This window comes from Phascolarctos cinereus, unplaced genomic scaffold, assembly GCF_003287225.1.
Source record: "Phascolarctos cinereus isolate Bilbo 61053 unplaced genomic scaffold, phaCin_HiC Scaffold_2;HRSCAF=192, whole genome shotgun sequence".
NCBI classification, from domain to species: Eukaryota; Metazoa; Chordata; class Mammalia; order Diprotodontia; family Phascolarctidae; genus Phascolarctos; species Phascolarctos cinereus.
The window spans coordinates 18,597,549-18,622,928 of NW_027555625.1; the positions used below are offsets into that span (position 1 = coordinate 18,597,549).

The following is a 25,380-nucleotide window of genomic DNA, read 5'->3' on the forward strand; positions in this document are numbered from 1 at the left end:
CAGAGGGCCTTTGGGGTCCCTTCTAAGGTCTTATGGGGCAGCTAGTTAGCAAAGTGGACAGAGTGCCTAGAGTCAGAAAGACTCATCTTCCTGAGTTCAAATCTGGCCTCAGACACATAGCAGCTGTGTTACCTTGGATAAGTCACTTCACCCTGTTTACCTCAGTTTCTTCATCTGTAAAATGAGCTGGAGAAGGAAATGGCGAACCACTCCAGGATCTTTGCCAAGAAAACCCCAAATGGGGTCACAGAGAGTTGGACACGACTGAAAATGACTCAAACAGCAACAATCTCTGAGGAGCCCTTAGGGGTGAGGGGGGTTAAACAAGATATGATCATCTTTAGTGCAAGTCCATTTTCTCGCCCAAGGAAATCCAATACCAGGAAGGAATCAGGTCAATTAAACTGGGCCAAGCATCCTACATTTATGACTGCATTCCCTAAACTACTTTGGAGAAAGCCAAGGGAAGAGGAGGGAGAAATTTAAAACCAATAGCATGATTTCAACGTTTACAAAAGAGACCATAAACCATAAACTTCTAGGTAGGAAACCATAAAAGGATTTTAAAATATTTTATTGTCTTACCAAAACATAATTTGTATGCATCACATATCCAATTACAGAGCTCCTTGGTAAGCCTGCCCTGTAGAATGCCATTATGGGCTGCATAAATCCTGAGTAAACCAGGCTGTATTTCTGATTTACATCCCACCTCCCCTCAATTCAATCCCCATCCACTAAAGCTACCCATTCACTTGAATCAACTGTTAAGCTAGAGATTGGCCAGCCATCCTTCCCACCCAACCTCAGATCAATAACAAGGCCTGAAATAATACTCTTTGCTCTTGAAATGGGCACGTCTGCCACATTTTTATCACCCACTCCACATGGGGTGGGCCTGCTTCTAAAGGACATCAAAGTCCCCATTAAAATAATAGGCCGTCCAAATGGGCTCTCAAGACCTGAGAAGTCAAGGCATTGGTCATGCTGGAGCTTAAAAGGATTTCAAAGGGACTCACTCCCTCAAGGAAGAGGCAGAAGAGAATAAATCTTGTCAATGGCAATAGACAGGACATTGGTTTATTTTTCCTGAATCAGCTCTCCCAGGAGAAGGCTTCGAAGCTTCTCAAAGGGAGTGTGTGAACCACCCCTCCCCTCAGTAATTTAGTGGGAGGGAAAGGTCACTTTAAACAGCCTTGGAACAAGAAAGCCTTCCCTGGCAGAGCTCCTGGAAGAAGCCAGTGGGCCTTAAGGTGGAAACCGAGAAACAGCCAGAGCTTCTCACTCTGATCCTGGTTCAGAAATCTACCCTTCTTCCTTGAAGAGTACATAAAAATTACATACAAGTTAACAAAAAAAGTTACATAAAAGTACATTAAAATGAACAGCCTTCTGTAGTTTCTCCACTCTCCCATACTTTGGGGAAAAGGACTTTGTACTAGCCACAGAATCATCAAACGTCAGAAATGGGAGGGGCCTTAGAACAGAGAATGTCAAAGCTGGGAGGGACCTTAAAACTGCGAATGTTAGAACCGTACAGATCCTAGAACAGAGAATGTCAGAGTGTGGGGAGGGCCCTTAGAACATGGAACATCTGAGCCGGGAAGAGCCTTAAAATGTAAAATGTTATAGCTAGTAGGGGGTCTTAGAACATAAAATTGCAAAGCTGGGAGGATCCTTAGGACAGACATAAAAGCTAGGAGGGACTATAGAGGACAGTGTTAGGACATGATACTGTTAAAGAAACTGAAGCCCAGAGGATCCATGTGACCCATCCAAGGTTGCACAGGAAGACAGTGGCAGAATTGGAGTGGGGAGCCCAGGCAATTGCCTCCCAAGTCCCCTCGGTCATATGATTTAGATTCACCACTTATTATCTACCTCATCTTTTGGGACTCCTATTCCTTGAGTAGCACCATGCACGTGAAGTTGAAAGCCAAGAGCTCTGTGTGTCTGGGATTTAAATGCTCTTATCTGTGCCTGCTTTTTAAAAAGTCAGTTTCTTTGAAGAACTGGAAATTAATGAACCATAGACTTTCATTGCTTTTTTGTGCACTTAGGAGGTACAGGACCCCGGGCCTGTGAAAATTCTAAGTGTCCTTTGAAACCCCCACCGGCTCCTTAGTGAGCAGCACCACCATCTATGTTGTGAACGCCAGGCCAGCCACCAGCCTCCACTGCACATCAGGCATCACGTCCAACAGCGAGGCTCAGAATCTGGGTAAGAATTGGTATTTGCTTCAGAGACTACTCCGTCATACTCTGGCTTATTTCTGGGCCCAAAGACAGTTAAGATGCTTTGGCACAAAGTCAGTGAGAGAATAAAAGTGAAAACTAAACATGAGATTGACACTTTGTTCAAGTGGAAAGACTGAAGTCAGGAAGGCCTGACACAGAAGTTTGGATTCAGTCAAAGGGCCGCTCTTGAGGACCTAGAGGGCCACCTGCGGCTTCGAGGTCACATGTTCCCCACCCCCTGATTCTAGGAGACGGGAAGAAAGTTTTGCCATTTCCTTCTCCACCTCATTTGACAGATGAGGAAACTGAGGCAAACAGGGTTAAGTGACTTGCCCAGGGTCACATAGCCAGTAAGTTTCTGAGGCCGGATTTGAAGTCAGGATGAGAAATCTTCCTGACTTCAGGCCAGGCACTCTATCCACTGTGGCACCTACCTGCCCTGCAATGTGGCTGATTTTAACTTAAGTGTTCTAAGTTTCTTTTTAAGTTACCATAACCGAAATAAACCAGAGTCACAGGATACCAGACTTAGAGCTAGGAGGCCCTTAGAGATTGTCATGCCCAACATCCTCCATTTGACAAAGAAACTGAGTCCCAAAGAGTGTCAGTAACTTCACCGAATCCTGGATTCAGAGTTGAAAGGGACCTTTGAAGGTCGTCCAATCCAATCCCTTCATTTCCATGATCAGAAAACCAAGCTCAATGAATCTCCCAAGGGTGCACATGATGAAATGCAGAGCCAGGATTCAAATCCAGATCTTCCAGCTTCAGATCGAGAATCTTAATTAGAAGCAGATTCCAGCCCAGGTCCCCTGACTCCCAAGTTTGCCCTGTATCCCCTGTACCAATCACTCCGCCTGCCATTGTTATTGCTTTTGTGAATTATCTTAACTGGCCACTTCAAAAATGCTGTGACTCCTGGGCTGCAGATATCTGCTCAACCCAGACAGATGATATCCCTCTCTCCACACCTTAGGAGCAAGGTACAGCCACCTAGCGTAGGGCAGATGCTGGTGGGGGGGCTTGCTGTGTTTAACCAGACGGGTCCTGGAAGGATAATTCCCTCCTCGGACAGTGCCCAATTTCTTTCTAGTGCCATAGAACCTATCAGAACTCATTGTTTGCCCTTGGCATCGGGGAGGTGACGCCATGACTCGCAAGTGAATTAGATGTAAGCGAGGGAGGGCTGTGCAGAGTCACCAGCCTCACTTTCTCACAGAACCATGTGGGTCCAGTGACAAGATATAGATCGGGACAACTGAAGACGGCCCCCATCCTAGCTTATGGCCCTTTTGCAAAGTTTTCTAGAGCCCAACATTGCCTCCATGCCCCGAGGAAGCAATTGGGTAGGGCTCCAGAGAACGGCTTTGTTAAGTCCTGAAACTGTGACTTGGTACTTTGCCTTCCCAGCCCTGAGAAAAGACACCCTACAGCCTAGCCCGTTTGCAAGGAGGAAAGAGTCACGGCTAAGGGGCACCCCTGAGCTTAGGAATCAGGGAGGACCATTGGCCCCTCACCAAAGCTGAGGCCTCAGGTAAAGCAACGCCCATTGTTGGCTGTTATAGCAACTGCGTTCTAGGGGATAGGAGAAGAAGAACAAAAAGACCTCTCATCTTCTCTTGCCTTGACTGACCCTTGGTCTCACCCCTTGGCCTGACTCACTTTCACCTTCCCAAACTGGCTGGCTGAACACAAGGTCACTTTTACCCAAAGGAAAATTCCCAGTTTAGTTAGCATGGTGCCTGGCGTATAGTAGGTGCTTAATAAATGCTTCCTGATCAAGCATTGATGGAATCATTGCATGATTCCTTGAGGATCATGTTTAACTGTCCTACTGGCTGTCCCTATGGAGATCTGGGAATCTGCTCCGGCTTCTAAATGAGGTAAAACCTTGAAGAGAAAAATCAGAGAGCAGAGCCTAATCAGATAGCTTATAATGCAACCAGGACCACACACAATGCAAAGCAGGAAAAAAAAAATCAGATAGAAGGCAAAAAACAAAAATAAAAACAAAGAAAAAAACCATACCTTTTTAGCCTTATTCCTCAGCGTGTATCCTCTGAACCAACCTGTCAGGGCACAAAAGAATACACAGTCCTTTATCTAAACAAAGACAATCCCTAGATCTTGGCAAGATCTCCATCGCCAATGTTGGCAGAGAACTAGGGAGAACAAACAAGAAGCCGCTGATTGGACAAAATGGATTGAATTGGAAAGGCTTGTTTTTCTTGGAACCACACCTGGACAAGAAGGATGTAGGATTTCATCACTGAGGGGGAAGTCCTAGCATGGGAATGCCCTCCACTGATGCCAGTTGCAACCCATATGTTACATACTTCTTAGGTACCTCTTCTGAGGTTCAAATGAGATAATACATGCAATGTATTTTTGGAAACTTCAAATATATAATACCTATATTAGTAGTAGTAGTAGTAGTAGTAGTAGTAGTACTGTTATTATTACTTTTCTCATTATTATTACAATTTCTCATTAGGAAAAACTGCCATACCTAGACCCCATTCTATACTATCATTTTGGAAGCTCGCCAAATGCCCTACGGCTATGACTTGGGAAACTACAGGAGAATCACTACCTCCAGTTAAATTCAACAAACCTAAAAAAACCAAAATACCTTTTTAGTGATCACCTTTTTTAAATATCACCTTTATTTCTGAATTTATCCTTCCTCTTCTAGCCAGCAAGCCTCCCCTTGTAACAAAGAGGATGGGAGCAAGGAGAAGCATGCAAAAAAAACTAATCAGTGCATCAAGCAAGCTTGACCTTACAGTCCACACACCCAGAGTCACCTGTCTCTGCAGAGGATGGAGGGAAGTGCATTTTCCAATCTCCTAGGTAGAAAAGGATCATGGGATCTCATAGCTCCAGAGCAGGAAGGCACCTCAGAAGGATACCTATGCCAATCTCATTTTGTAGATTAGTCAACTGAGGCCCAGGAATCCCAGAATCAGAGATCTAGAGAGGGAAGGGAGGTTAGAGGTCATCTAGCTCACCTCCTTCACTTTGCTGATAAGGAAACTGAGGCTCAGAATGGGTATGTGGCTTCTCTGAGGTCATCCAAGTAGGACTAGGATTTGAACCCAGGACCTGTAACTTCAAGTTCATTGCTTTAAATATACATTAGAGGCAGGTTTGAACCCAAATTCTCTGCCTTTACTACGTCAAGCTTCACCTCCTTATCTAGAACCAATTTCAGTCACTATAATTACATTACATACATACACATACACACACTATAATTAGTTATTGTTATTTTTTCCATTCAAATTCCTGTAGTCATTGCACCTATTTCAATGAATAATTAAGTCCCTGCTATGTGCCAGGCACTGTGTGAGGCATAGGGGATTTGAAGACAAAAATACAAAAGAGAAGAGAGGAGAACAGAGCACAGGAGGAAAAAAAGAGAGAAAAAAGTAGGACTTTTACAGATGAAGAAAGTGAGGCAAGACAATAGCATTATAATAACAATAATAGTAAACATGGCAGGCTTAGGAGAGCCCCAATGGACTCTAAGCTCTTGGCTAGCGCAGGGGTGGTTCTTAAATCTTTGTTGTGTCCTTGGCCCATTTGGAAATCCAGGGAAGCCTATGGGCCCCTTTTATGAATCATGTTTTTAAATGCATAAAAAAATCATGTTTTTACATGCATAAAATAAAACACATGGTATTACAAAATTATTTTGAAATACAGTTATCAAATTATTTTAAGAATAAGTTTATAGAACCCATGGTATGAACTCTTGCTCTAGACCAGAGGGTCTAAATCTTATTTGGTCTACCCCCTCCCTTTTAAAAAAATTACCCAGCACCTCCCCCCCCAGAGAAATCTACTTTTTTTAACCTCTTAATTTTTTTTTGAAATTTGCATCATTTTAAAAATATATGTATATATTTTTAAAAAGGACACATCTTAAATTTAATAGTTTATCGTAAATTTGTGGGATTCCTGCATTGAAATTTTGATCATGCAATACTGCATCATATAACCATAAAGTATCATATTACATGCACATATTCCTGCTGATGCATGCTGGACTTCCTGACAATGTACTACATGCTCGCCTGCCAACACCTGCTTGTTAAGACCTGTTGGCAAACTTGACCAGTGGTTGGTTATAACTTGCATTTTATGGGTTTATTTGGAAAATAATATAATCACCATGACTTTAACTCTGTTACACAACAGATGAAACATGTATGAACGGCTTTTCAAAGTTTTCTTCTCTTCTTTCTGTATGCTTCCACTGCCCTCTTATTTTTATTCAATGCCCTATAATTGCACCTGAGACTACTACCATGACATCCCCCCCCCATCATTGTTCCAGCGCCCCCAGTGGTCGGTATTGCCCACTTTGGGAACCTATACCTACATTTGTGGATTTAAAGTCAGAAGGGACCCTTAAGAGGTCATCGAGTCATCTAGTTTAGCTAAGTGACTTGCCCCAAGATCTCCCAGGCATTGATACCCATTGCATCTACTGCATCACACCGCCTCTATCCAACGTGCCACACTGCCTGGAGAGAAGCCAGTGCCAAAAATTCTGGAATCTCAGAAGGAATTGGGTTCTCCCTTCCTAACAAGAGGAGCAAAGATTCACAATGTATCTCCAAGTTAGAAGTGGCCTCACAGGTCATTTGAGACAACTCAGACATGAAGGAGGCATTCTACATCATACCCAACATGTGGCTATCCAGGCTTGGCATGAAAACATCGTTATGACCTGAACTCAGTGAGGGCAGCCAGATGCTGCCTGACCTTATAGCAGATTATCTGTGGTTTCCACTCCCTGAAAACCAGTTTTAAAAAAATCTTTCCTATGAAAAGATCATTGTCCTTGGAAGAGAAAACAGAAGCATTCAGAATCTCAGCATCTTGCCATCTGCCTTTCCTCTATACACATATCCCATCACTATCACATTCCCCACCCCACCTCCACTCCTACAATTCTCCAGCTCTTGCTCTGGGAAACAGTAAACATCTCAATACCATCATTGCTTCTGAAAAAGAGGCATCAATCAGTTATCCTATAGCTCTACTGGCCATCCCTCTAATGTTAGGACCAAAGCACTACACCCCCCCCCCGTTTTCACTCCCCTGTATGTGTTATCTTCTCCTGTTAGTGTGTAAGCTCCTAAAAAGATTTTCCTCACTTAGTATTTATATCTTCAGCACCTACCACAGTGCCTGGCACACAACAGGTACTTAATAAATTATTTTCATTTATTCATTTATTCATCCATCCACCCATCCATTCTATCTTCCCTAGTCTCAGCACCTGTTTAGCAACTAATATTTACTGAATTGCCAAGAGTGACTTGAATGTGAGTCCTGGGGACTTGTTCCGAGTCACACGCCTGCTACGCTCAGGAGGTGGTCCTAGACTGCAGGCATTCCTCTCTCTGAGGCCAGCTCTCTAGCTACCACCTTACAATGCCTCTCATGTATAGGTATATTGCTATACTTGACTCATCAGACTGGCTTCCTCTTGCTTGGCACCCTTTTCCAGGGATGGGGAGTAGCCAGTAAAAATGTCCAGACTCAAGGGATGGAAAGCCTGGTTAGAAGAACAACAAAGTGGGCAGCACCAGTGGATGGAAGAGTACATCGGTGGGCAGAAAGTGTAAGGAGATTGAAAGGGGAGCAGGTGGGGGCTAGGTTATGATTTTGTATTTGATCCTGGAAGTAACAGGGAGCCAATGGAGTTTCTTGGAGTCAGAGATGACATGGTTGGACCTGTGCTTTAGGAAATCACTTTGGTGGCTGAATGGAGGATGGACTGGGGTGGGAGAAACTTGTGGAGGGCAGACCAACCCAGCAGGCAATTACAGTAGTCCAGGTGTAAGGAGAGGAGGGTTAGGGTCGGGGTAGCAACAGAAGAGAGATGTTGTAAAGATAATATCAACAGTCTTTGGCAACAGCTTAGACATGGGGGGCTGAAGAGAGAGTCAACATCTGGGTTGGGACCATGGAGCAATAGAAGGATGGTGGTGCTTTTGACAACAATAGGGAAATTTAAAAGCAGAGAGCATTGGGGGTAGATGGGGGGGAAGATAATGAGTTCAGTTTTGAACATGTTACTGGACATCTAGCAGATGCGAGAACAGAGAATTTAGGGCTGGATCAGTAAATCTGAGAATCAATTATACTGAGATGATAATTAAGTCTATGGGAGCTGATGAGATCACCAAGTGAAGTATTATAGAGGGACCAATAATGCCTCCGGACCTTTTCATCTACCCAGCAGCTAAAAGGCCCCCTATGTCTTGTTTTCTCTGCTTAGAGTATAAGCCTCTTGAGATCAGGTACTGTCTTCTTTTTCTCTTTTTATCTCAAGTATTAGCACATAGTGAGCACTTAATAAATAATACGTTTTTCATTTATTGGTCTGGTGAACTCTGGTATAGATGCAGCCCACCATAATGGATAGAAGGCTGAGCTTGGAAGTCAGAGACACCCAAGTTCAAAACCTGTCTTCATTGTCATGTGTTAGCTGTGTGAACAGGGGATGTCCTTCGACCTTTTCTGTGACTCACTTCCCCCTTGGTAAACTAATATCAATAGTAACTATTTTATAGGGACATTATGCATGACAAATGAGATAATGTGTGCCAAGTGCCAGGCAGACCTGAGTGCCACTTACTCGGGTTTACATTCAGTCCAGCACACAACAAATGGTAAATGTATATTGACAATTACTGTGATGTCTGCAGGAAGAGCTCAGATCAGTCATGCTGCCCTGAGAATAACAAAACCCAGCCGTTCCCAGCCAGCACGCTCAGCTGGAACAGAAGCCGCTGAAGGATGTTCTAAACAATCCTTCCCCAAGCCAGTGAAAGCAAGATAAACATGTTCAAGGGGTCTGGTGGCATGGAGCCACTGAAGTAATCCTATGAGCCCCCTCACCCTAAGGGGCTGCAGCTGTGAGGGTGGGGTTGGGGGAGGGGAAGGAAAGATGTCACCAAATTTCTATCATCAGTAGAATCAACTGGCATTATGGGATGGGAGTTCAGGGAAGAAACTAGGGTTGTATGTATGGATCTGGGAGTCATCTGCAGAGAGAGGATAATGGAAACCATGGAAGTGAATAAAATCACCAAGATAGAAGACGGTCCAGGACAGAGCCTCCATCATTCATTCATTCATTCATTCATTCATTTATTGGGCTGAGCCTTCAAAGAAGTTAAGGATTTGAAAGGAAGTGGGGGGGGCATGCTTTCCAGGCGTGGGAGCACAAAAGCTTGAGAGAGAATGCTAAATTTCAGGCAAGAGTTACTGTACAACTTTGGTTGGAATGTCCAGTGGGTGAAGGGGAATAATTTGAAATAAACTTGGAAAGGAAGTCTGGACCCAGACTAAGAAGGGTTTTGAGCTGCGTAGCTTGCATTTTATACTGGAGAATTAAGGAGGCACCAAATATTTTTTAGGTCTGATATGATCAGGTCTATACTTTAGTGGCAAGTATATCTAGAACTAATTAGACAAGGAAGGGGGTTCAGGGCAGAAGGACCACTTAGTAGTCTACTGCAGCAGCTCCAGTAAAAGAAGGGAAAGGCTGGGACTAGTCTAGGAAGTTGAGAGAAGGGGGCAAACATGAGAGCTGCAGAGATAGAAACAAGATTTAGGAATTCCTTGGCTATATGATACAAGGACTCAAGGCAGAGCTTCCTGAAATTGGAAGGTGATATTCCCACGGTCCTCTGCTCTGTTAAGACCTCATCTGGAGTATTTTATTTGGTTCTTGGAGCCACAGTTTGTGAAGGATATTGATACACCAGAGAGTGTTCAGAGAAGGGCAATAAAGAGGTTGAAGGGACTCGGGGGTGCCATACTGGTGAAAGAAAATGAGAATATTTATCCTAGGGAAGAGAAGCCTCAGAAGGAAGATGAATATATTCAGGTATATTTGAAGGGCCTGTCCCAGAGGGAAGACCCCTGGGAAATGAGTGAAAGTTGCATAGGGGCAAATTTAGACTATAGAAGGAAAATCAGTTGGAGCTATAGAAAAGCAGAACAGATTGCCTTGGGGGACAGCAGGCTCCCCATCAATGGAGGTCTTCACACATAAGCTAGATGTCTAGTTTGGGGCATGTCGTAGAGGAGAATTTTGAGAGGATGTGAGTTTGACTGGTCAAAAACAGCTTGAAGTCACGGCTGGAGATCTGGCCTTGGGGCCAGGAAAACTTGAGTTCAATGAGCGCCTCTGACATGTGCTGGCCGTGTGAACTATGCCAGTCACTGAACTTCATGGCACAACCAAACAACTCCCCAAGATTAGAAGTTAAAAAGCAGGGGCCTGGGGCAGCTAGATGGTGCAGTGGATAGAGCATCAGCCCTGAAGTCAAGAGGACCTGAGTTCAAAGCTGGCCTCAGACCAAACACTTGACACTTATTAGCTATGTGACCCTGGGCAAGTCACTTAACCCCAATTGCCTTTAAAAAAAAGAAAAGAAAAAGCAGGAGCCCACCTGCTCTGGGAAAGGGAGTTTGACCACCCCTCCTCCTCCTCCTAGATACTCTGTCCTACTTGGGCCCTCATGATATTGCTTTCTCTTGGTATTCTAGTGGTCAAGAGGAGATATGTTCTCCTTTGATGGGTGGCCATTCATGCCTTACTGCTTGTGTATGTATGAGTGGTCCAGGGCTGTCTCTTGGATCCTCTCTTTTCTTTTTACAATTTCTTTCTGGGTGATTTCATTGGTCCACATGGATTAATTATCATCTCTAGGTAAATGACTTCCAAATCTACATATCTAACTATCCAAAGAAGAATAGATTTTTTTTCTTTTTTCTTCCTAAACCTTTCCCTCCTCCATCTATTACACCACCCAAGTGCAAAGCTTTGGGGTCTGAACCCTAATTCTTTCCCTCACCACCCTTCCCCAGTCAATCAGTTGACCCATCTGGTCACTCTGCTTCCATATCTGTCCTCTTCTCACCACTCAGATACCTACTACCCTAGTTCAGCCCCTGGACAGGTGCAAAAGTCTTTTAGGTTACAGGTTTCCCTACATCCTTGTACAAGCTTTCTTATATACACCTGCTACATTAATATTTCTAAAGCACAGATCTGATAATGTCACCCCTCCACTCAAGAATCTTCAATGGTTCTCTAGTATATTCCAGATAAAATGCAAACTCCTCAGTTTGGCATTGAGAGCCCTTCACGACCTGAGAAAAGAGAACAAAAGTGTTTTGAGGAAGTCATTCAAGTAGGGTGTGATGCAGAAGCCCAAAAGCAGCACAGCTGGGTGGAAATGGGGAGAGAACCCAGATGAGTCTCCTCCTTCCAAGGAGATTTTGCATCAAGCTGCCCCTCATTATTACAGTGTGTTGCCTCTTCGGTGGGATGAGGTCCTTTCCAGGACTCTCTAGATAAGAGTCACTTTGGCTCCCAACAGAATAAGCCATGGTTTGGGGGAAGGGCTGGAAGGAGTTTTTAAAACATAGCCAAATTGGGAATTTGTTTTGTTTGACTATGCATATTCACTGCAAGTGTTTTGTTTATCTCTTTTTTTTAATGGCAGGGGATGTGGGAGGAAGAAAAAATAACTGCTTGTTAATTGAAAATTTTAAATATATTTGTTATAAAAAGAGTCTTTTATGAAAAAATTCAAAGTAAGGAAAGAAACATCTACATGAAGGAAAAATCATATGGGGATGACTAGGCTTTCAGGAGGAAATTCTAGGGAGAAGATACTGATTAATGAGAAGCTTCAAAAGAAGATTAAATACAAAAAATATTAAAGATTCAGAAAGTTGGCCAATGCAGGTTATCTCAAATGAGATTAGGAATTTCCAAGGGCAGGGATTAATCTGGAAATGAGATTACTCCCTGAAATAGGGCCTCTTTGTGTGGCCTCCAAAGATGACTCCTGGACCCTGAGCAAGAATTCAAGGACAGAGAAAGCCTTGGACAAAATAGCGACTGCTACTGGGGAAATGAATAAGATGGTTGGATCTCTGCCAGGTTTTCGCTTCCTAATTCATACTGTGGTCATCATTCTTGCCTAAATGTAGACATTGATCTGTCTAGATTTAAACATTGGGATGGGCATGATGGTTTTATAACCACATGCAAAATATATAAACCAGAATTAGCTTTCTTTGGATTGAACTCTATCTCTGTTATTGAATACAGCACCCTTCCACTACTGGCCATTTCAACAGTATTCAATAAATGCTTGATAATGGTGATTGAATTGAGGTAGAAAGGCCTCATGTGAATAGCTTATATGGACCTAGTCATTTGTATGTTATCTTTCTAAATAGAATGTGAGATCCTTAAGAACTGAGGCCATATTTTCCCATTTTTTGTATCTCCAGTGCTTAGCAGGGTATCTAGCACAGTAAGTGCTTAATAAATAGTTAACTGACTGACTTTACAGATGAACAAACTGATATGCAAAGAGATTAACTGATCTGCTGCCTAAGGTCACATAGAGAGTGAGTGAAACAGGATTTGAACCCAAGTCTTCCTGACTCCAAGCCCAGCACTTTCTATTAAACCACACAGTGGAATGCTAGATTTCAATCCTAGCTTTGAGTCCTTCATTTGAATCCTGGCTTTGCTAATTACTGTAAATTACCATAAATATAACTGGTTTCATTTGTAATGCTATATATTTTATTTTGGGTAATAACAAACACTAAAATCCATAGGCTTTACCAGAATGCCAGTGGAGTCCAGGGCACATAAATGGTTAACAAACTTTTCCTTAAAAACAAAACAAAAAACACCTAATTCTCTAACCATGCCCACCCCCCACCACCACACTTACTTTTGGTAAAGCACTCAGCAGATGCATTCTACTCAAATTAGTCAACAGGTATGCTTTTAGTGCCTATTTTAGCACCAAGCACTTATTGAGGGGCAGCCTAGCAGAACACAGTGGAAAAGGAACAGTGCTTGGAAACAGGAAAACCTGCTTCTGACACCTACTGGCTGTGTGACCTTGGGCACATCACCTCACTGCCATACTCCAAGCAACCCTCTAAGACTAGAGGTTTCAGAGCAAATGTCCCAGTTGGTATTGGTAAGGAGAGTTTTCTCACTTGGGAGTCCACTATACCAATGGGGTTTGAAGGAAAACAAACAAAAACAATGAGCTAAATGCTGGGGGTATAGAGGAAAAAAAAATGAAAGCATCCCTGCCCTCTAGAAGCTTACATTCTATCAGGGGAAACAATGTGCACATGTAAAGTAAATAAACAAAGAAATAAAGAAACACATGAGAGACAGGACAGGGCCTCAGAATCAGGAGAGGTGGGGTTCAAGTCTTATCTCTCAAATACATTGACAATGTAACCCTGCCATTCAGCCTCTCTATACCCCCAAGCTATCTGTCTCAGTCTCTGTTTTTCTGTGTCTGTCTCTATCTTTGTCTCAGTCTCAATCCATCCATCTATCTCTGTATCTCTGTATCCATCAATTGATCTCTGTATCTATCTCAATAGGTGCTTGGTGCTAAAATAGGTACTAAAAGCATACCTGTTGACTAATTTGAGTAGAATGCCTCTGCTGAGTGCTTTACCAAAAGTAAGTGTGGTGGTGGGGGGTGGGCATGGTTAGAGAATTAGGTGTTTTTTGTTTTTAAGGAAAAGTTTGTTAACCATTTATGTGCCCTGGACTCCACTGGCATTCTGGTAAAGCCTATGGATTTTAGTGTTTATTACCAAAAATAAAATATATCTGTCTGTCTCTCTCCCTCTCTAAGCTGGGAAGGGAAGATGTACTTTCCCAGTTCCCAGCATCATGACCCGGAGAATTAGGCCATGCTGTCTCTTTCTTACAAGGTCAACTCTGAGAGGAGGCTGCGGCACACTGGTGCCATTTTTGATTAAGCTCTCTTATAAACACACTCCTCCTGCCGCACTCATCCCTCCTAACACCCACATCAGCAATCTGAACCGTTCTGATGAGAGCCAGCTGACAAGTGGGACCCAAGGTGAAGGTCAGACAGATGTGGGAAGTACCCGAGAGCCTCTCCCAGCCAAGAGCAGAACAAGAAGTTGATCTGCATTCAAGGGAGGTGGAAAAAGTTTGCCTTGCCTTTGCTGTCATCGAAATCCACATGCTTCCAAGTCGATGAGCATGTCAGGTGCCTGCTATGTGCTGGGATCTGGGGGAACGAAAACAAAAGGAAATAATCCCTGCCCTTTGGAGATGACGTTCTATCAGGGAAAACAACACGTAAGCTTCTAAGTTACTAATGATGATGATGAGTAATGTGACCTGGTGAATGGTGAGCTTACCTTGGGATAAGGAAGGTCTGGGTTCAAGTCCCACTTTGAATGCATTAGCTATGTGACCCTAGGAATCATAGTACCGGTGGCATAGGCTACTTTCTAAAACTCTATGGTGAAGAGCGGGTGCTGATCTGTAGTGGGTAGAAGAGGCACCAAGTTGGGCTTGGCATCAGGAAGATCCAAGTTCAAGTCCCTGCCTTTAGACCATCACTAGCTGGGTGACCTTGGGTAAGGCATGTCATCTCTCTCTGTGCCTCAGTTTCCTTCCATGTGAAATGAGGATAACAATAGGGCCTACTCTACAAAAAGGATCTGTATCAAAAGAGGTGATAGTTGATACATAGATAAATATAGTCAGACAGATAAAGATAGATAGATCATGCATTACAAATCTTAGAGCTATGAATATTAACTATTATTATTGTATTCCTTATTGAAGTTCTGTAGTCAATGAAATCATAAGTCCTACCCCACCCCAAAAGCTTTACTTCACACACACACACACACACACACACACACACACACACACACACACACACACACACGGAGTCCTTACTCTCAAGAACTTATACTCTATCAGAGGAAACTGATAAATATATATTTATAAATAATTATATATTATATGACTGTCTAGGTTCACATATTAGATATATAATATGGGGCTTATATATGTGCATTTACTTAAAATATATACAAATAATAAATGTAAAGAATATATACACACACACCCTCTCTTCCTCAGGTTGGGCAGCTCTGAATCCCTCTCAATCAGCACTTTATCCACTGCCCCACCCTACCTCTAGGAGGTTAAAATTCTTCCTGAAACTTCAACACCTCAAAGATCTTTGTATGAGTAAGAATACTCCTGTACTAGTGCTAATGTGAATTCCTCTATAGCTCAGAAGAAAGTCTTCTAGAGTTGCTGTCCAAAATAAAGGAAGTAGGAGTGTCCTCTATAAGATTCTAGATTTGCAGTCAGGAAGATGGGGCTCAGATCTCCCCTCGATACATAGCAGCCATGTGATCCTAAGCCAATCACTTACCCTCTCTAGTTCTCATCTGCGTCTTTGGTAAAATGAGTGGGGTGGCATTTGATGGTCCCCAAGATCCTTTTCAGCTCCTAAGATATAATCTTGCTATCTTAGAGACAACAAGATTTTTTATCTCCAACAAGACAATTTTATCTCCAAGATAAAATGAGTTAGATTGCACCTTGGAGAGTAGATTCCTATTCATACTTGAAGTCTTTCTTGCTTGGCAGGACAGGCCAGAGCTTAGGCTTGGCTACAACAGCCTTCAAGAAGACAATAATAAAATCTGTGAGAAGTAAGAAATTATTATATTTCCATATATGGAAATTGAAAGGAAAGTCAGGAGTCAAGAACCAGCTAAAATTGGGCGAAACTGGTTGTTTGATTAAAGAGGCTGGAAGGAGGACAAAGGTTATGCTTTACTTAGAGTGTGTGTGCTTGAAGCTTACCTAGGGGAACATGTGGTGGGCTTTTTGGGAAGTCTGTGACCTCTGCTGACTTCTACCTATGAAAGTTAGCTAGGAGGGACTTGCAGCTGGGAATAGGGATAAAAGAATTGCTCTCGCTTCTGTAGTGTGTGTTCTCTTCTCGAGTTCCACACCCGCTTCCTGCAGGAAGAGCATTAAAAGTTTCACTGCTTCACTCATCCTGAGTCTGCCTAATTTGGGCACCAGAGGTTTTTTCCAACAAACCCAACAAGAATTTTTTATTAAGTGCCTATTATGTGCTGGGCAAAATGTAAAAAAAAAAAAAAATCCTTACCCTCAAGCAGTTTACATTCTAAGGGGACAGATTCATGCTGTTTTATTCATTCTGTCATCTACCCATCAAGCAATAAATTCAGAAATGAATGTTATGAATTATTATATTAAGCTTTATTAATTTTTTATAAGTACCTACTATGTGTTAAGCACTGGAGACTTAATCCTTACTCTCAAGGAGATTATTTTCCAAAGGGGAAGACTCCCATTAACTCATTTAGTTCAGCCTTCTCATTTTAGAGAAGAAGGAAACTGCAACCCAGGGAGGGGGTGAGGTGCCCAATGCAAAGTTACAGAGCTAGCAAATGGAAGGAAGAATTCCACCTCTGGTTGTCTGATTCCTGATCCATGAGCTTCCTAGTGAGTCAGAAGTGAGGAAGAGCTACCCAAGGGGATGTACAGTGCTTCTGGCGAAAGGCAGGAAAGATGACGGTGCAAGAACCAAAATAAAATAAAATAAAAATAAAAATAAAAATAAAAAAGGTAAGGAAGTTCTCTGCATTCTGGGCTTTTGATTTCTTTGAGAAAGCATACTAGGACAGGAAATCCTTGAGGGCATTCTTAAAGGTCAGGTATGTGTTTATTTTCAGATTTACCCAGTCATCTTATGAATGAACCATTCTGTGACAAAGGAGAAGAGGGCAACAAGAAAACAAAGAGCAGGGGTAACCAAGCATTCCCATTAGGACTTGAGTCTTCCCAGATGGAACCAAAGCTTGAGTACTAATCTAGTCTCAGTCCAAAGGGCAGGGAAAGATCTGAGCCCAGGGCACTTGCCAATGAATCGAGCAATTATTAAGCACCATCTACATGTTTAATACTGTGCTAGGCACTGAGGATACAAAAAAAAATGAAAGAAGCCCCTCTTTTCACAGAGCTACATTCTAGTAATTAGAAGAGGTGCTCAAAAATCCCACGGCCTGAGGTTGGCCCTTTCAGGGGAGTCTGCAGCGGTTGGGCAGAAGGAGACAATGCATCCATTTCTTGACAATATCACCCCCAACCACATTCCTTATTTGGCCAGGAAAGCTTGGCTCAGGTAGACCACTAATCTCTTCTCCAGAAATCAGGACCATGGAGAGCCAGTTTGAACCCAGCTTTTCCCATGCAAACCAACTTGGAAATTACATTGCTGGGCACTGACATTCTCCCCCAATCCAAGACATGTTCTGAATAGCCAAGGTAGAGAAGAAGATGAGATGATGAGTCTACACTCAAACATTCCAATAGATCTGTGATCTCATTGATCATTTGGAAATTTCCTTCATTGAGGATGCCTGGCCATCCCTTGCAACTCCATATCCTCCCACAAATTCACAATAGGGTGTCCACCTGCATTCTGGGGACTTCTTTGACATCTTATATCACAAAAATAATAGTGGAGTTTGTGGTTTTGACCACCTGTGATCTTTTTCCCTCAACACATTATCATGGGATCACAGACTTAGAACTGAAAAGTGTATTTGAGGTCAGAGCTCAATCTCCTTTTACAGATGGGGAAACAGAGATCCAGAGAAGTGACTTGCCCAGGTTCACACAGCTACTAATTTTCTAAAACCAAAAAACCCTTTCTAAGCATTTTCTGAGGTTCTACTAAAAATCATGTCTTTTCGGTTTCAAATCTATCTCTCCATCCACCATGCCACACTATTTCTAGGAGGCTGAGTCAAGTCAACAAACATGCATTAAGTGCGGACTGTGTGCCAGCTACAGGTTGACCTTAGTACATACTTAAGAAAAGCAGCCTTAGTCTTGAGGATACAAAGAAAGGTAAAAATAGTCCCTGCCCTCAAGGGGCTTACATTTTAATAGGGAGATGACATGGAAGGGACTTTGTACAAATAAGGTGTATACAAGGATGAACTGGCGATAATCTCAAAAGGCACTAGCACTAAGGTGGATAGGGTGACATGTACTATCTGAGGGAAGGAAATGTGTATTTATTAAATACCTCCTATGTGCCAGGCACTGTGCTAAGTGCTCTACAAATACTATGTGATTTTGTCCTGACAACAACCCTTCATTACCTTTATTGTACAGCTGAGGCAACTGAAGCAGACAGAGGTAACGTGACTTGCCCAGAGTCACATAGCTAACAGAGAAGTGTCTGAGGTGCATCTGAGCCAGGTCCTCCTAATTCCAAGTGCACCATTCTATCCACCAGGCTGGGTAGGAAGCCAATGCTTTGTTGTTACTCATATGTTTCCTTGATAACATCCTTCCTCCTTCTATTCTCCAGTTTCTCTTTGGTTATATGCTGCAGTGTGTTCATGCAGATCATAGGCCTCTCTGCTACAAATCTGTTACAGGATAACAACAAAACTAATCATCATCATTGCTAATGTTTAAATATGCCAATATTTAATCATCATCATAACAACATGTACACAGCACCTACTGTGTGCCAGGATCTTTACAACTACTATCTCAAATTGATCCTCACAACAACCCTGGGAAATACGTGCTATTATTACCCCCATTTTACAGTTGAGGAAACTGAGGCAAAGAGAGGCTCAGTGACTTGCTAGAAAGTGTCTGAGAGGGGCAGCTAGGTGGCGCAGTGGATAGAGCACCGGCCCTGGATTCAAGAGGACCTGAGTTCAAATCCGGCTTCAGACACGTAACACTTACTAGCTGTGTGACCTTTGGCAAGTCACTTAACCCCATTGCCTAGCCAAAAAAAAGGGTCTGAGGCCAGATTTGAACGTGGGTCTTCCTGATTCCAGGACTGTAGCTCTACCTACTGCACCACCTGGCCACAGATTTAAAATTAGAAGGGACCCCAGAACATCTAATCTAACCCCTTTGTTGCAAAAATGGAAGTCCAGAGGGGTGAATTTACTTGCCCAAAGCCACACAGTTAGGGGATATCAAAGCCAGAATCTGAAGCCAGGCCTTCCTACTCTAGACTCAGCACTCTTTCTTGGACAGTGAATAGTCTTCATGAGGAGGACCTGAGAAGAGGGAATTGGATTACCCAAGGGAGGAGAGGTAGAGATACGATGCCCACTAGTTCCAAAGGAAGTGAGAAGAGTGAGAAGCCCTAGAGGCAGGTTTTAAAGGAAGCTGAAAGAAACAGGGAGAGGCCCCGGGGGCCAGGAAAGCCTCCCAGATTCCCCCCCAAAGTCCATTAGTAAGTGCTCTCTGTGTTTCCATTCAGCTTACTTTTTTGTTTCATAAAAGGAAAGAGAAAATAGCCGGGTGGGTGGAGAGACTGCAAACAAACTCGGCTCAGCATTTCTAGTTCTTTTTGTGTGTGCAAAGTCCTCTTGACATCATTCCTTCCTACAAAGCCTGCAATCATAAAGAGAAAGGACAGCAGGGCCAAGAACACTGAGTGCATCCGTGTGGAGGGCCAGCACCTGGCCCCACCCAGCTGGAGAAGACAAGCCTGGCTTTCCTTCCTTTCCTTCCAGTCCCATGTACTAAGCTTTCTGTAAACCTGCCCCATCCCCTGGAGAGGCTGGTTGTGTGTGTTGAATGTATCTTTCACTCTTTTACACGGTCATGTTCTGCCCGGGGGGGAGAGCATCTATCCACCAGACTGCAGAGTGAAGTCTGGCTAGAACATCATGTAACAGTGCCTGTGGTAGCTTTTATTTTCTGCAAAGAGAGCTACTGGCCTTTCTATGGTCCAATATTCCTAAGCACCGTCCCCTCCCCCATGCTCCAATGTGATCCCAAAGTCTATTTTGTTACTTGGACAAACCCTCTTTGTCACAAAGTGTGAGGAAAAACTGGCTCAACAAATTGCCAACTATTGGCAAATGATTTGACATCTTTTGAGCCTCAGTTTCCTCATCTGAAAGATGTGTACGATAGTGTCTCCTTCACACACTGGTTGTTATTTTCCACTGACACCAAAAAACCCTACTACAGACATCAGAGCTAAAAAATGCCCCCTTTATTCACTCTTACTCCTGGAACAGCCTTAAAACTTGCAGGCAAGAAGAGGAAATACTTTGAAGATGCACAAACACCTAAGATACTTTAGAGGTCATCTGGCCAGCATTTCTCATTTTACAGACGAGGAAACTGAGGGAGATTAAGTGACCCGCCACAGAGTGAGTAAGGTCATTGAACATGGAGTCAGGAAGACTCAAGTTCAAATCCAGCCTCAAACATTTGTTAGCCTTCTTACCCTGGACAAGTCACTTACTCTGTCTCAGTTTCCTCATCTGTAAAATGAGGATAGTAATAGCACCTAGGCTTGTTGTGAAGATCAGATAAGATACTATTTGTGAAGCACCACACAAATGCTGGACTATCATTGAGCATTAGAAGTGGGATTTGAACCAAACATCTCTCAATTTTACAGATGAGGAAACTGAGGGATATTGTATGACATGCCATAGAATAAGTAAGAGAGTGGATAGGGCATTGAATGTAGAGTCAGGGGGCATCTGGAGCAAGATTTGAACCCACATGCATGGACAGAGACAGTGCTCTTGACCCTGTTCTTTGCTGGTTCGCTACCAATACCTCACCTCTACATAGCACTTCCAAGCTTACTGAGCATTTAGTGATTATGGCTCAAAATGAGGTCTTTTGACTCTTGTACTAAGTTATAACACTTCTCAAAAAATCCTGGAGTCTCAGAATCCCAGAGCATGAGTCAGAAGGGACCTCAGTGGCTGTCACCCGACCGAGAATTCCCATCCAGGAAAATCCTCATTTCTCACCTGGCAACCTTACTTTGGGACTCCTCTGTCTGACTTCTCCAACCATGCCTCTGGACACCCACTGATGGGATAACCTCAGCATCCTGTAAGATCTCATCAGCCTTGACACTCCACCTCATTACTGGACTGGAGGGTGGGCTCATGAATCTGAAGCCTCCATTTAAGGAGAGTGCACAGCTCAGACATCTCATTTCTCGCCTGGTGGCTTTACTTGGGAACTACTCTGACTTCTCCATCAAGCCCCCACATAAACTACCACTCCTTCCCCATCCCCACTGCTTTTCAGCTTCCTTTTATGCATTGTCTTCTCCCATTAGATTGTAAGCTCCTTGAAGGCAGGGGCTGTCTTTTTTCATTATTTGTATCCTTAGCACTTAATACTGTGCCTAGCACTAACAGGTGCTTAATAAATGTTCATAGATTGAGCTTTATTCTGCCTTTGCACAAAAATCCCTAGTCTCTTCCACCCCAACTCCCAAGGCAGCCTATCCCACTTTTCCATTGCTTAAATTATGGGAATTTTTCTTACACTGGTAAGTCCAATTTTCCTCTCTATTGCTGTTTCTGCCTTCTACAGCCAAGAAGAACAAATCTAATCCTCCTTCCACTTGGGAGCCTTAAAACACTTGAAGACAGTTGCAGGTTGACCTTGGCATATACTTAAGAAGAACAATGCACTATACAGAAAGAGATTTGTAACTTCAGGGCCAATGTTCCTCTGCTCTATTATGTATGTGGAAATACCCGTTTTATTTGATGTTTGTTAATTTCAGGAAAAAAAAAAAAAGATGGCTGTCCTGCCCTCCTCCAAGTCTTCTCTTCTCCAGGCTAAACATACCTACTTCCTTCAGCCAATACAAGTGGCATGACTTTAAGGCCTGCTACCATTCTGGCTGACTTCCCCTGGACGTGTCCAACTCATTCATCACTGTTCTTCTTAAAACATGGCATCCACAATTGAGTTGTTGTTCAATTATTTCAGTTGTATACAACTCTTCGTGACCTCATTTGAGGTTTTCTTGGCACAAAGATACTGGAGTGGTTTGCTATTCCTTATTCAGTTGATTTTAGAGATGAGGAAACAGGCAAATAGGGTTAAGTGACTTGCCCAGGGTCATACAGCTACTAAGTGTCTGAAGCCAGATTTGAACTCAGATCTTCCTGACTCCAGGTCCAGCACTTCACCCACTATTGCACCATGTAGCTGCCTCCTAGAATTGAGCACAATTCTCTAGATGTGGTCTGAGCAGGGGAGAAAATAAGGGGAAATCACCTCTTCCTCCTCCTCCTGGACACTGAGCCTAAAATTGCAGTAGCTCTGAAAAATGAAATGGCCTGCACATGGCCACACAGCTAAGGAATATCAGAGAGAGGACCTGAATTCGGATCTTTGTGACATCAGTGACATGCCTTTATCATACCATTGACTTGTCTTAAATTTGTGGTCTGCTAAAATGCTCAGGTTTCTTCACAAGAACGGTTGCTTAGATAATCCAAGACAATTTCAAAAGACTCACAATGGAAAATGCTATCCACATCCAGAGGAAGAACTATGGAGTCTGAATGTAGATGGAAGCAGACTATTTTAACTTTTTGGTTGTTTTTTGTGGGTTTTCCCTTTTGTTGTTTCTTCTTTCACAACATGACTAATGTGGAAATATGTTTACATGATTGCACATGTAAACCTATATCAGATTGCTTAATATCTTGGGGAGAGGGGATGGGAGGGAGGGAGAAAAAAATTGAAACTCAAAATCTTATAAAAAATAAATGTCGAAAATTATCTTTACATGTAATTGGAAAAATATAATATTATGTACAAAAAAAGAAAAAAGAATGTTTGCTTGGTCATACCTCCCCCATTTTGTCTTTGGTAGGTTGATTATTTTTAACAGAAGTGTAAGATTTTATTTACATATATCTTTATTAAATTTTATCTATTAGATCCATTGCTATTACATTTAATTTTATTTAACACATCATTCTAGGCTATCCAAAATTGTGTGGATGTTAATTGTGCCATCCAACAGCTCTATGTTGTCTGCAAATTAGCTAAACATGTCAGCTGTGCTTTGATCTAAGTCATGACAAAAAATGTTACTCAACACAAACCTCTGGGGGTAGTCAGACGTTCAAAGTAGCCATTGACCCATTAGGGCTCTTCTTTGAGTTGGGCCATTCACCAGTTTCAAATATATCTCCCACATTGTCAGGTAGTCAATATCTCTCTAAGCTTTTCAAAAGGATAGCACAGGAGTTTTATCAGGTGCTCTGCTACAATCTTGATATGCTGTGTCTACCATATTCTCCTGTTCTAGTAACTTTGTCAGCTAGGAAAATGATAAATCTTGACATACTTTGTCGTGTACTCATGTTGGCTATCTCTGCTACTTCCCTTTCTGCACACTCAGAAAGTATCCCTTTAACAATACGTCCTACAACAGGGGTGGGGAACCTGCCAAGAGTCCAAGTCATGTTCACTAATTTATAATAGATACAACCCTCTTCCGCTTTTTGAATATTGGGACATTGGTCCTTTTACAGTCCTATGACTCCTCTTCCTTTCTCCATGATCCTTCAGAGATCACATACAAGGTCTTGACAGTCACACACATATATGGCTATTGTTTCCATAGTCTAGGGTCTAATTCATCCAAGTGCAGTAATTTGAATTCACTGAGGAAAGATGATTGCTCTCTATCTCCTCATTTATCTTGGCACTTAACTCTATTAAACATTTTGGTCTTCTCTTATTCTAAATCCAAAGATTGTAAGATAATAGATTTAGGGTGGGAAATTATGTTAGAGGCCATTTAATCCAACTCCCACATTTTAAAGATGATGAGATGGAGGTCCAAAGGCATGCCCAAGGTCACACAGGTTGTAAACAGTAAAATCTAGATTTGAACTCAAAGCCTTCTGAATCCAAATTGAGTATGATCTTCACTGAATCTTGCCAGCAAAGAAAATTTGAGCAGTCTAAGAGCTGAGTAGTTCTGCCTTCCTTCCATTATTTGTTATCATCAATCTATGTACATAGAACATTTGCTTCCAACAGAGTATGTGTGTGTGTGAATTTCCCTTTTCATGTTGCCTTTAGAGACTTACCTTCAATTCATTCTGACCTCTATCACACTGGAAGCTTCTCTTACAGTGTTCTTTTACCCATCCTGGCTCATATCTTATGTGCACATCTTCCTAAAATCTGAGTTAGTTGATAGGAATTTAGTCATGTCTTTAGACCCCTCCTTTCCCCCATCCACAGAATCACTAACTGGCAGTTACTTGATCCCCACTAACCTTAACGGGAATGCAAGCTCCCTCAGCTATTCTCTGTGTGAAGGTCCCAAGGAGGAATCCAATCTCCCTGAAGAGTGTATCTGATGCACTCTAATTACCTTCCTTCTCTTTCCAATGTCTTCCTGCTGATACTGAACCCTTTCAGTTTCCGTGAGATCCACCGGGCCATCTAATTTGCTTCCTCAGTTTTGCCATGAGTGGTTTAGCTAGATTCCTGGTCACTGGTAGAATTATGGGCCTGCATGAGTTTGTTCTCTGGAGCCTTGAGGCTTACTAGCTCAGAGTTGAGGAATGTTTGGAAAGGTCATTCCTGTCCCAAGGTACCCCTGGGGACTGGGCTGGAGCAAGAGAGTGACTGGTGAGGAAGGCAATTCTGGGATCACAGAGTTTGTATCTGGAAGGAGCCCCAATGACTGCTGAATCATTTTAAAAAGGCTGAAATTCAAGCTGTTAGTGGGCAAGTCCTTTGCTCAAGTCCTAAAATTAGGATACAACCTCATAACTTCTGATTTCAAACCCAATGCCCTTCATTCTATTATGACACACTTCTCTGGAACTACAGAGAAAGCTTAAATATGACCCCAAGGGTCCAGCTCACACCTGGGACTCCTCAGTCAGTCAGAACTCTCAGGTATATTTATCTTATGAATAGCCTCTTTCTGCCTCTCTATTGGCTATTCATATCCAATGGCAAGAGAGATCTTTTTTCCAGGATACCTATGGACTCTGTGGACCCAATGAAGGCCTGGTCTGATTTCCCCAGGGAAATTCAAAGCCCACAAGGAGATGGATGACATACTCCCTCCTTTCCCAGCCTTTCAGTATTTTGGAACTAATATAATCATCCTCCCTATTAGCATCATCCTATCTGTGACTGAAGTTGTCCCAGAGAGGCTTTTGGTGAGCTTACATCCCTATCATTTTGTCCATTTACAAAACAGGTCATTTTCTCCATCTGTGCTGCAGCCCAGAGAACTACCAATGTCAGAGGATGACAGCCTGGTTAGCAACTTGTCGCAGACTTCTAGCTGAACTAAGAAAAGAATAAGACCATGGAATTTTTGATTATTGAGCTGGAAGGGACCTCAGAGGAAAAAGGTCCTC

General features: G+C 42.7%; 1 protein-coding gene across 1 annotated transcript in view; it reads right to left on the reverse strand.

Annotated features, from left to right (window-relative positions):
• DOCK5 (dedicator of cytokinesis 5) overlaps window positions 1–25,380 on the reverse strand; it is a 252,306-nt gene that overhangs the window by 161,291 nt on the left and 65,635 nt on the right. Inside the window, exon 3 of the mRNA XM_021001085.2 lies at window positions 4,267–4,307. Coding sequence (XP_020856744.1) covers window positions 4,267–4,307 — 41 coding nt within the window. The remainder of the gene's footprint in view (window positions 1–4,266; window positions 4,308–25,380) is intronic.